This window comes from Liolophura sinensis, chromosome 7 (genome assembly GCF_032854445.1).
Source record: "Liolophura sinensis isolate JHLJ2023 chromosome 7, CUHK_Ljap_v2, whole genome shotgun sequence".
Classification (NCBI taxonomy): Eukaryota; Metazoa; Mollusca; class Polyplacophora; order Chitonida; family Chitonidae; genus Liolophura; species Liolophura sinensis.
In genome coordinates this window covers 13,692,399-13,704,421 of record NC_088301.1, presented here as the reverse complement: position 1 = coordinate 13,704,421, position 12,023 = coordinate 13,692,399, and the positions used below count along the sequence as shown (strand labels likewise).

The window sequence follows — 12,023 nt, the reverse complement described above, 5'->3', positions numbered from 1 at the left end:
ATTTGACAAGGAGCCTGAGTGGAAAATGACATTGACTTTTTGGGAAAACTTGTACATGTATGTCAAAGCTACTGCAAATTTTCCATTTATTTTTCTATAGACAGTCAACAGTGACTGCAGTATGCATACCATATTGTTCTGATAATGTTTTCAATCAATTACATAGAAAGGGTTGACTGGCCACTTGCTTGCTTTTGATCCATATTTACGCCATACTAGGGGTGGTGGAGGATTTCCTTGTAGCAGGTTAGTCATAATGTCTATATACATATTAAAGTGCTATATATCCTTCCTTTTATAGCAGAAGGTTAGCAGATTTTAAACATGATGATTTCAACCATATTAAGACCCACTGCTTGTATTTAACACGACAGCCAAGAATGTGAGTACACGTACCTGAAGTAACTCTCTGGGTACTGAGCGGGCCTCTTTGCCCCGGGTGCATTTGTAAAACCTGTACCTCTCAGGAGTTTGCACACATCATCTATGTTGGAGTCAGCAGTTACTGCCTTCTGGGCACTGCAACACACAATATGGAATCAGTTAATAACACATACATGTATACAATAGATGCATAATTCAATAATAAGGTGCAGAATGACTGATCAAAGTATACACTGATGGAGACAAAGGTTAGACTTCAAATGGCCACATGAGTGTTGTCAACCAGTTATTGTAACCAAGGTCCCACACTCCCAAGGTCAAGGTCAATTTTGAACCTGATTCTCATGTCTTAGCAATTGAAAAGCAGGCAACTTAACCACTAGGCTAGCAATGCCCCTGGTAGCATTTAACTGTTAACTTTTTGTTAGTATCTACTATATTTAACAAATAATGTTCCTGGTAAGAGTGTCTAGTGGCACTGACAGTCAATAACGTGGACGATATTATTCTTTTAGGTTGTAGCCCAAGACCTAACAATTTTTTAACCTTGTCCACCTTATTGATTATAAAACTGATGCTAGACACCCATAGCAGGAACTTTATTTCTATTCTATAACCCTCTCCAAAATATTTAATGTCGGTTATAAGTAATTAAATAAGAAAAACTTGAGTCATGTGAAGACTTTCACACCCAGACAAAGTAATGTTGGATAATCCGAGCAAAGTTATTCTACACAGTGCTTGGCGTATGATGTCATACACACTAAGTAAAACCATTACATGTACTTCTAAACAAAAGGTGTGCCCACCTGCATGGTCACTGATTTCAGTTTGAACGGGTGTCAACCTGATTGTAAATGTGGCTGTCGAAAATAATCTGTGACCTGTTTTGAACAGTGAAACAATCGTTTGTACTGGTCTGCTTGTAATTTTTGACAATGGCACATTTCCCAGCGTGAAATAAACATTGCTGCCAGATGATGTTTAGTACATACATTCGATCTTACTGTGAAATATTTGCTTCACCGGGAATGAAATACAAAGTTGCAAATTTTAACCACACTGGTTACTTCTGTTAACCTTTCTGTAACATCAATACCTTTCGCCAAGGCTTGAATGAAATTAACACTGTTGCGAGATGTTGTTCTGTTACACCTGACACGTGATATCTATCCATTCTTTTTGTCAACGAGAAAACATCCCTCTTTAGACTTGTTTGTTCTATTTACGTCACCATATAAGCATTTCTAAAGAAAGTAAAACATGAGATTCATAGTTGGATTTCATGGATTTTCATATTTTCATTTTTTTATGTAATGGTCAAGGGTTATAGAATACATATTATTTACCTGCAAGGAACTTTCCCATTACAGCCAACTTCCACTTGTAAATGTAAATGGGAATACAGGATTTTGGCGTAATTATGAACGAGGAAATCAGAATCTTGTTAACAATCATACCACATCGTACATCTAGGTACCTGACAAATCTTACATCCACCCAATCGGGAACTACATGTAGATGTAGATACTTCCAATAATCATGTATGAATGTATATCTGTGTGTTTTCAGCAATGACCATGCAAGACTTGCCTGTATCTGTGATGGGACACAAGCATCCTCTCTTTATCTTCACATCAGTCACTGGAGCTTACCTGTATCTGTGATAGGACACAAGCATCCTCTCTCTAATGAGGCCCTCTATCTTCATGTCAGTCACTAGAGCTTACCTGTATCTGTGATAGGACACAAGCATCCTCTCTCTAATGAGGCACTCTATCCTCACATCAGTCACTAGAGCTTACCTGTATCTGTGATAGGACACAAGCATCCTCTCTATCTTCACATCAGTCACTAGAGCTTACCTGTATCTGTGATAGGACACAAGCATCCTCTCTCTAATGAGGCCCTCTGTCTTCATGTCAGTCACTAGAGCTTACCTGTATCTGTGATAGGACACAAGCATCCTCTCTCTAATGAGGCACTCTATCCTCACATCAGTCACTAGAGCTTACCTGTATCTGTGATAGGACACAAGCATCCTCTCTCTAATGAGGCCCTCTGTATTCATGTCAGTCACTAGAGCTTACCTGTATCTGTCATAGGACACCAGCATCCTTTCTCTAATGAGGTCCTCTGTCTTCATGTCAGTCACTGGAGATTACCTGTATCTGTCATAGGACACATGCATCCTCTCTCTAATGAGGCCCTCTATCTTCACCTCAGTCACTAAAGCAAACCTGTATCTGTAATAAAACATGATCATCCTCTTTCTAATGAGGCCCTCTATCTTCACCTCAGTCACTAAAGCAAACCTGTATATATAATACTACACGATCATCCTCTCTCTAATGAGGCTCTCTATCCTTTCATCAGCCACTAGAGCTTACCTGTATCTGTAATCTAATGAGGCACTCTATCTTCACATCAGTCACTAAAGCTTTCCTGTATCTGTAGTAAGACACGATCATCCTCTCTCTCTTATGAGACTCTCTATCCTCCCATCAGTCACTAGAGCTTACCTGTATCTGTGATAGCACACAAGCATCCTCTCTCTAATGAGGTCCTCTATCCTCACATCAGTCGCTAGAGCTTACCTGTATCTGTAGTAGGACACAAGCATCCTCTTTAATGAGGCACTCTATCCTCATGTCAGTCACTGGAGCGTACCTGAATCTGTGATAGGACACAAGCATCCTCTCTCTAAGGAGGCCCTCAGTCTTCATGTCAGCCACTAGAGCTTACCTGTATCTGTGATAGGACACAAGCATCCTCTCTCTATCCTCACATCAGTCACTAGAGCTTACCTGTATCTGTAATACGACACAAGCATCCTTTCTCTAATGAGGCCCTCTATCCTCATGTCAATCACCAGTAACATCACACCATATTGGTACACTGCCTCACACTGTCAACACAAAAAGAATACCATGTATAACTTATTCTGGTAATGAAATTCTTCGGTCAACTGAATGTTGCAGCTGCCTTCATAATCAGATCACAGGCCAATTCCATGAAGACATTTCTGACTTAAGTAAAAATTTAAGACATTGTCACTATGCTTAGTTTCTGGTTTTAGAAGTTGAAATATTCAGACAATTTTCTTTAGATAACATTGACGAGGCAATCAAAATTTTAATTTACAAGGTTTGAAAATAAGCTCTAAAATTTGACTTAAGTCAAAACTGGCTTCGTGGAATTGGCACCTGAGCTTTGCTAAAAATATTTTTAGTACCAATATGAATAATAATCATTATAATGAGCTAGCTACTATAGGCTACCACAAGGTAGTTCCTTTTACTGATGAAATCTGAGATAAAAGGTACATGTACTGGCCTTGTGGCAGCTTGAAGTAGCTACAAGCTCACTCTAATGAATAACAATCCTCTGCTTACATTTACACACAGAAAGTGACGAGGCAGGATGTTAGATGAAGCAGCCTTTCATCTCAGATATATCTGTACAATGCATTAACACCTTGTGGCAGCCTGAAGTAGCCAGTAGCTGATTCTAATGACTACCAATCCTCTGCTTACATTTACACGCAGAAAGTGACGAGGCAGGATGTTAGATGAAGCAGCCTTTCATCTCAGATATATCTGTACAATGCATTAACACCTTGTGGCAGCCTGAAGTAGTAGCTGATTCTAATGACTAATGATCATCTGCTTACAATTGCACGTCAGAAGTAGCGAAGAATAATGCTTGTCAAAGTGGGCTTTCATCTCGGATATACATGTATCTGTACAATGCATTACCTTGTAGCAGTCTGAAGTAGCTACTAGTTCATTCTAATGTTAACAATGATGTGTTAATTTCAATAACTGTTAACTGAGACAGAAAGTCATTACCAGTAGTTGTTTGCCATCTTCATTCACCAGGACACTCTCCAGGGTTTGCTGTATGAACACACCCTCCTCTAAATCCTCCAGGAATCTGTAACAGGGGTATAAACAAAATCAATTCATACTGTAGTCACAGAGGAGCACTCCTGTTAGTGGCTCACCAAAAGCTCAGGAATATTTTACAAAAGTTACAGATAATCTTTCCCACATTTGACATTTACAGATATAGCCTACATGTACACACTACCTACATGTATCTGGAAGTCATGCAGGAGGGTTGGTGAGTGGTGATAAAGTGGGCTATAGTAACATACATGTAAATGGAAAAATTCAAATGCCACCCACTTTAGTAACATGCAAAACAGTAACATAAAAAAATGTGTACTGGGCGAATCCACAAGTGGTATATGTTAAAGTTTTGTGATAAGTCTACCTGTAGATGGTACAGGATAATCTCCTAAGATAAATTTAATGATGGTATAGTGTACAGTCCTGGGATAAATCTGCCTTGATATTGTCCCTATATATACATTTTCAAAAGTCAGCAATGCAAAAGTTCCAGTTGGAGTTTGGCGGCATGTTTAGATTTCACATATCCTTACATATACCTTACATAACCTACCTGTTCAAATCAGACACATATTTATGAACACTGGCAAAGGCTTGGTAAAACCTGGTCAAGATTTCAATGTGATTTTCCCGAAACTCTTCATCCAAGTCTTGAAGCTCCTGCAAAAGTAATAGGAAAAGCGGAGTAGAATGGGAATCACTGAATAACTTAAATATCCACTTACCTAAATTTTGGATGTCAGTGTTACAAGCTACATTTAAAATTTCCTTGACAATGAACAGGTATATGCCAATGAGCCTTTACAACCCTACGAGGGGTAACATCTAATCTTGTCATGAGCTGTTTAGAAATTTCATGCGCAGAAGTGGGACAAACACAATGGATTTGTTTTAATCTGTGCATGATATATTACCTAACATGTTAGATATCCCACACAGAATACTAATAATGTCAAATTCACCCTGTGATATCATTATATCAGATTAGTATACATATTTTTGAAAATAATCTTTAAAATCCAATATTTCACACTTTATGTAAAATATAATACACCATCTCCAACTGAAAAGAAAAATTATGTGTATGATATTTGCATTCTTCGGTGAATTCTGATCTCTTCTCTGTTGATCCATTAAATTCTTCAAAACATACCTCTCCTAAAGGTTTTGATTCTGGCCCACCCTTGCAATTCTATTTTCCAACTGAATGCGCAATAAATTATTACTTTCTCTTTAAAACCACTTGTGAATAAGCCAAAACAGGCATGAAAAAAATCTTACTGCTTTTGAGTCTATCCTGTTATCAAAGTACTCAGCACTTTTGAAGTAACTAAAGTCACAAATAAGGTCAGCGTATTTGACATGATCTGGGCGGCCCTGCTCTTGTCTGAAGACTGGTGGGATGAAATCCGCAAGCCTCAGCAATTCCGCAATGATAGCATTGCCTCGAGCCACAAGCCGCAGAATTGTCTGACCACACTGGTTATTTTCTGCCAGGAATTCTGTCATGGTGATGTGTAGTTTCGATCAGTTGGGTCTATCAGATAAGTCACTACAATCTAGTTCTTCTTTGATCTCAGGAATTTTAGAGGTGCTTGGGTACCCATGTGATGCATGACTGTGCCACAGACTATGTATTATCATCATCTGAAAATATAACATAACATGTCAGTTTTTAGGAGTGCCAATGAGACAAACATTCTAAACAACAACCATTGCATAAGACCAAATACCCTATACTCTTTAACCCTTTCAGATTTTGTTAACCAGTCGTACTCAGAAGCGACATGGAGGTTGTAGTGGGAGTGAAAGAGCACCTGGTAAATGTTATATCTATTTATAACGTTTATACCGCAAAATGCTATGGACCGACTGGATTTTTCAGTTCAGCAGTGTTCAATGATAATCCCTGAGGCAGGTACATGTAAATTGTTGAAAATACATCTCGGCGTTTAATTTAATTTTTTAAGTAGATCTAGGAAGTGAATTGCTCTGTATTCTTTCCATGGATTTTGGCTAAAGTGCGAAGATATATGACAGAAACATTGTGCCAGAGGACCAACTACGGTTTTACTACTACAACTTGCACCGGTACCGAAAATCTTGCTGGTCACATACAACCGACCAAGACTAAGCAAGTTCGAGCTCAGTAACTGTCAGCGTCAGTGCGTTTAGTTCACAGATGGTGATAGCCCTTTCCAACTTTATGCACACGCCCATAATGATTTCACGTATGCGAAAATCTACATATCTGGCCAGCATTCAACTTTTACATTCAATCAGTGGCAGTGAAAGAGGATTAATAAGAAAATATACCAGAAAATATCAGGTTGCTACACTCCACGCCTCTTCCATGTTGATATCATGTGACTATTATTTTGCCATCTATCGGTTGGGTGCCTCCAACCGAAAGGGGGCGTAACTCTAAAGGAACTGTGTTGTGTCCCATCCCAATGCCTATCACTGAAAATTATTTGTCGACCTCTTGACATAAGTCACGGCGGCCAGTGGTGTTATGTCAGTTTTCATATTAGAAAAATTTAAACCATATATGGGGAGATGCACCGCAGACAGGAATTTCATGACAAAAAATGAAAAACGTCTATATGACGACGAAGGAATCCTTAGGGTGTATGTAGTGTGCCTCCTTGTTGCAGGGCGGATTTACGCCGCTCTTTCATCTAGTGCTGCTTCACTGAGCCGCCCCGCAAGAGCCATTATACTGATACGGTTCAATCAGTCGTTACACACCCTCCTTCATGCTGAGCGCAAAACGAAGAATTTACAAGTTCCTCTTGTACAGTATTGGGTGTGACTGAACCCAGGATTGATCCTGGATTTACCGCTCCGGAAGGGGACGCTCTGCCAACTGTGCTATCCGGCCCGGTCCTCAGTAGGAACACATACGCATAATCGCAATGTTAAAGGTGGGAGCATTAACAATATGGACGTGAATGAATGCCCACTCCCCGTACCATGCATGCCCTATATAAAACGGTCAAAAGATAGTCAAAATAAAAGGGGTGTTTACAAAATTCCAAGGCAATTATAGACAAAAAGAATAATTTTTTTTCATAAAATTTTTTTCCAGAATATGATTTTAGAGGAGTAGGCTTACTCCGAAAAAAACAAAAACAAAAACAAAACTAAACAAAAAAAAACAAAAACAGTACCATAACATCTATATGTATGTATTGGTGAAAAGAAGCAAAACAGATCTCCCAGAAAATAAAATATAAGGAATCAGTTTTGAAATATTGCTACAGGGCGTCAGCAATGTAAGTTCCATGATTATGGACAGAGTACCGAACCATACACTCTCTCAACACATCAGTTCGACTCATAGCAGACAGGCTATATACGCACTCGTGGTGTGAATGTGAGCTGTTGTACGTGTGTCAATGTCATTGTTATAAACCTATACCACTGGGTAACCATAACGATTTATAGCTCGCTATTTTGGTATATTATTCTCTGTGCACAGCTTTGTATAGTTTTTCGGATAGGTGCTGAAGCACGTGTGACAACTTGAACCCAGAATACGTTTCTACATATGAGAATTACTCAGACTGGGGGCTGTTTTATGCGCGACTTCGCTGAAGAAAATGGTGTTCATATAGTCTGTATGTCTATGCTTTAAATGTCGTTCAAAGAAATTGGAAGCGTGTACTCATTAAATATACGAGTACTAAGTGCCGCCATTGTGTCAGGTTAATTAAGATAGTTCTAAATACGGCAGAAACATGCAACATTGCATTTCCTTAGTACATAATTAACGTGTACGTTTATCGTGTTGTTTCAAAAGGTTCCAGGGTATAGGCCTAGACGGAGAAGAAGACAAAGCTCATGTACATGCAAGTGGAGACGGTGCAGGTCTTGGTGCTAAATGGGATCGTTCCGACAAGCACGATAGAGGAGATAAAACATCAGCTCTGGTAAGATTGCGTGTGTTTGAGACAATTGAGTTCATTATTCTAGTTTGATAAACTGAATGTTGTACAATCACGACACGAAGACTGGACACATATTATTGATCTTTAGCACAATCTTTTCCCGTTTAACGAGTGGAAACTGTCTAGACAAGGAAACTGGATTGTCCTTGTCTCTTAAATCTAAAGATTTCAATTTGTCACTGAAAGGCAACATACTGGCTAAACAATTGTTTTTTGTCAAGTACATCTACACCTATGGCTGTTGAAAATTGCTTAATAGAATATGAATTTAAAGAGGTAAACAGCGGTAATGGAGGTTGATTGCATGGCTTTCACTAACAGATCAAGCCATACATAAGGTAAGTTCCATCATTAAGATATAATCCAAATTGTCCTGCCTTGGAAGGAAATCAGGAGAGAGAAGGATCGTCCTCAGTAAATCTAACTGGTGGGAAAACTGCTGATGCTGAAATAAAAAGTGAAATGGTGGCTTCTTTATAGCATGGAAGCAGTGAAATATCGTCCAATTAAACTCTGGCATTGTATCGCTAGGAATGGTTGGAAAGTTGCAGTGAGGGAAGGTGACGTGAAAATGCCAAAAGGGAGGTTCCTCGGCAGGGAAACAGTAAATTACAGCAAATGGCTTCTCTTTCTTGTACAACGTTACGTTGTCTCGTAAGAACACAAACGTCCGTTTAAAAATAGTTGGAATGTATTGATTACTTTCATAGCTGGCTCCGGTACATTTCCTTGCAGTTCCAGGTGTATGGAGTAACGATTAATGGGCTCCGAATCGACTGTGCAGCAGGAATCACATCACTGGTATTGGCGTATCGATTTTTTTGGGAAAACATGTTCCAAGTTTTCCTTTACATCTGAAACGCATTCATCAAGAACTACAACCACTTACATTTGCGGAGAGGCATTTCTCGATCAAATTACTTGATTGTAACATCGGGTTAGTAGAACATTACGTTGGTTGGTAACTGGCGTGGCACCGGTGTTTACACCGCTATATACTCAGACAAATAGGTGTGGAATTTAATAAGCCTTAGACTGGCGTCTCCGACTTTGACGTGTTTTGACCGAGGGCGATACTGTGAACCTGAGGTGCAGGGAAGGAGGGGTCTCGCCCAGGTGATAGGCTATTCCTACTGGATTATTTATATATGGGTGAAATGTAAAGATTTTAATCACTGATAATTTAAGTCATATCTCACTGACTCAGTTATACCCTGTTCGCACAGGTGAAGTTAAGCTACTTTAAATCTGAAAGTGGCTTTGAGTCAGTTTGACGCCGCTCGTGTGAACGCAAAGTGGGGGGAATTAGTCCGGTTTATTTGCTCCTGCAGGCGACGTGGCTTTAAGCCAGATTCAGGACTTGTGCAGGTTTATCCGCTTCGTGTGAATGGCAACTGGATTAAATGCCCCGGGTACATGGAGGCCAGGATGACACTGCAATTACTAAACTCGCGTAAATGTGAACGGACAAATGTCTGAACTGGCTTAAAACCGGATTGTCCACATGGTCGTGTAAAGACACGCATGTTTACAACTGGCTTCGATTTAAACCAGTTCAGATAGGATCCGGTTTCAATTTTGGCCGTGTGAACGGGATACAAGATATCATTTTTGTTATTACACACCCAGGCGCCATGACGTCAAAAAATTTATGACGTCCCAATCTGAGCTCAGCGGATTGACGCCATAATGCCAGTTCAGTCAGCTTTAACATTTCTACTTCACACAACAAGACACGACGTCATACAAGACGTTATATGGGTCGTCACACTATATAGGCTATACAAGTCTTTGAAGGTTTATAGCTTAAACTTGCTTAAATCATGATATTGTCAAAATAACAAATAGAATATTGCACAGTGAAGGTTGAATATCATAAATATTTTTCTCGTGAAAGGTGGAAATGATAATCATTTTCACCTCTCAGGAGGTGTGAAGGAGGGTTGTTTCTGCGTTGTTTCTGCGTCATTTTGCTGTCAGACCTTCTCACTTAAGGCCGGAGAGGAAGGCAGCATAAGCTGAACTTGACCACATTGGTGAGAGACTTCTGGGTCATTACCCTGCGCTAGCGCGCTAACCAAATGAGCCACGGAGGACCCTACTATGATAGGAAGTGGGATATTAATGTGATTGAATGGGGATCGTTACTGTGATGGGAAGGGGATGTTACTGTGATGGGAAGGGGGATGTTACTGTGATGGGAAGGGGGATATTACTGTGATGGGAAGGGGGAATGTTATTGTGATGGTGAGGAAGGATGTTACTGTGATGGTGAGGAAGGATGTTACTGTGATGGGAAGGGGGAATGTTACTGTGATTGAAAGGGGGATGTTACTGTGATGGGAAGGGGCCATGTCACTGTGATGGGAAGGAGAGTTGTTTCTGTGATGTGAAAAAGGGATATTACTGTGATGGAAGGGGGAATGCCACTGTGATGAGAAGGAGGGTTGTTTCTGTGATGGGATGAAGGGTTGTTTCTGTGATGGGAAGGAGGGGTGTTAGTGTGATGGGGAGGAGGGTTGTTTCTGTGATAGGAAGGGAGAATGTCAGTGTGATGGGGAGAGAGAACGTTACTGTGATGGGAAGGAGGGATGTTACTGTAATTGGAAGGGGGAACAGGGATGTTACTGTGATGGGAAGGGGGGACAGGGATGTTACCGTCATGATGGGGAGGGAAGATGTTATTGTGATAGGATGGGGAAAATGTCAGTGTGATGGGGAGGGAGGATGTTACTGTGATGGGAAGGGGGGATGTTACTGTGATGGGAAGGGAGAATGTCAATGTGGTGGGGAGGGAGAACGTTATTGTGATGGGAAGGAGGGATATTACTGTAATGGGAATGGGGAACAGTGATGTTACTGTGATGGGAAGGGGGGACAGGGATGTTACCGTCATGGGAAGGGGAAATGTTACTGTGATGAGAAGGAGAAATGTCACTGTGATGGGGAGGGGAAATGTTACTGTGATGGGAAGGGGAAATGTCACTGTGATGGGAAGGGGAAATGTCACTGTGATGGGAAGGGGAAATGTCACTGTGATGGGGAAATGTTACTGTGATGGGAAGGGGAAATGTCACTGTGATGAGAAGGGGAAATGTCACTGTGATGAGAAGGGGAAATGTCACTGGGATGGGAATGGGAAATGTTACTGTGATGGAAAGGGGGGACAGGGATGTTACCGTCATGGGACGGGGAAATGTCACTGTGATTGGGAAATGTTACTGTGATGGGAAGGGGAAATGTCACTGTGATGAGAAGGGGAAATGTCACTGTGATGGGAAGGGGAAATGTTACTGTGATGAGAAGGGGAAATGTCACTGGGATGGGAATGGGAAATGTTACTGTGATGGAAAGGGGGGACAGGGATGTTACCGTCATGGGACAGGGATGTTACCGTCATGGGAAGGGGAAATGTCACTGTGATTGGAAGGGGAAACGTCACTGTGATTGGAAGGGGAAATGATACTGTGATGGGAAGGGGAAATGTCGCTGTGATGGGAAGGGGAAATGATACTGTGATGGGATGGGGAAATGATACTGTGATGGGAAGGGGAAATGTCGCTGTGATGGGAAGGGGAAATGATACTGTGATGGGATGGGGAAATGATACTGTGATGGGAAGAACGGATGTTACTGTGATGAGAAGGGGAAATGTCACTGTGATGGGAAGGGGAAATGATACTGTGATGGAAGGGGAAATGATACTGTGATGGGATGGGGAAATGATACTGTGATGGGATGGGGAAATGATACTGTGATGAGAAGGGGAAAT

At 40.8% G+C, this 12,023-nt stretch overlaps 1 protein-coding gene across 1 annotated transcript in view; it reads right to left on the bottom strand.

The window, feature by feature from the left end:
* The window catches only part of LOC135469755 (WASH complex subunit 5-like), a 31,647-nt gene extending 25,720 nt beyond the window's left edge, over positions 1-5,927 (bottom strand). Inside the window, 5 exon segments of the mRNA XM_064748339.1 lie at positions 397-519; positions 3,192-3,292; positions 4,236-4,320; positions 4,852-4,958; positions 5,580-5,927. Of these exon segments, the coding sequence (XP_064604409.1) occupies positions 397-519; positions 3,192-3,292; positions 4,236-4,320; positions 4,852-4,958; positions 5,580-5,807 (644 nt within the window). The 5' untranslated portion in view covers positions 5,808-5,927.
* Between the last annotated feature and the right edge of the window lie 6,096 nt (positions 5,928-12,023).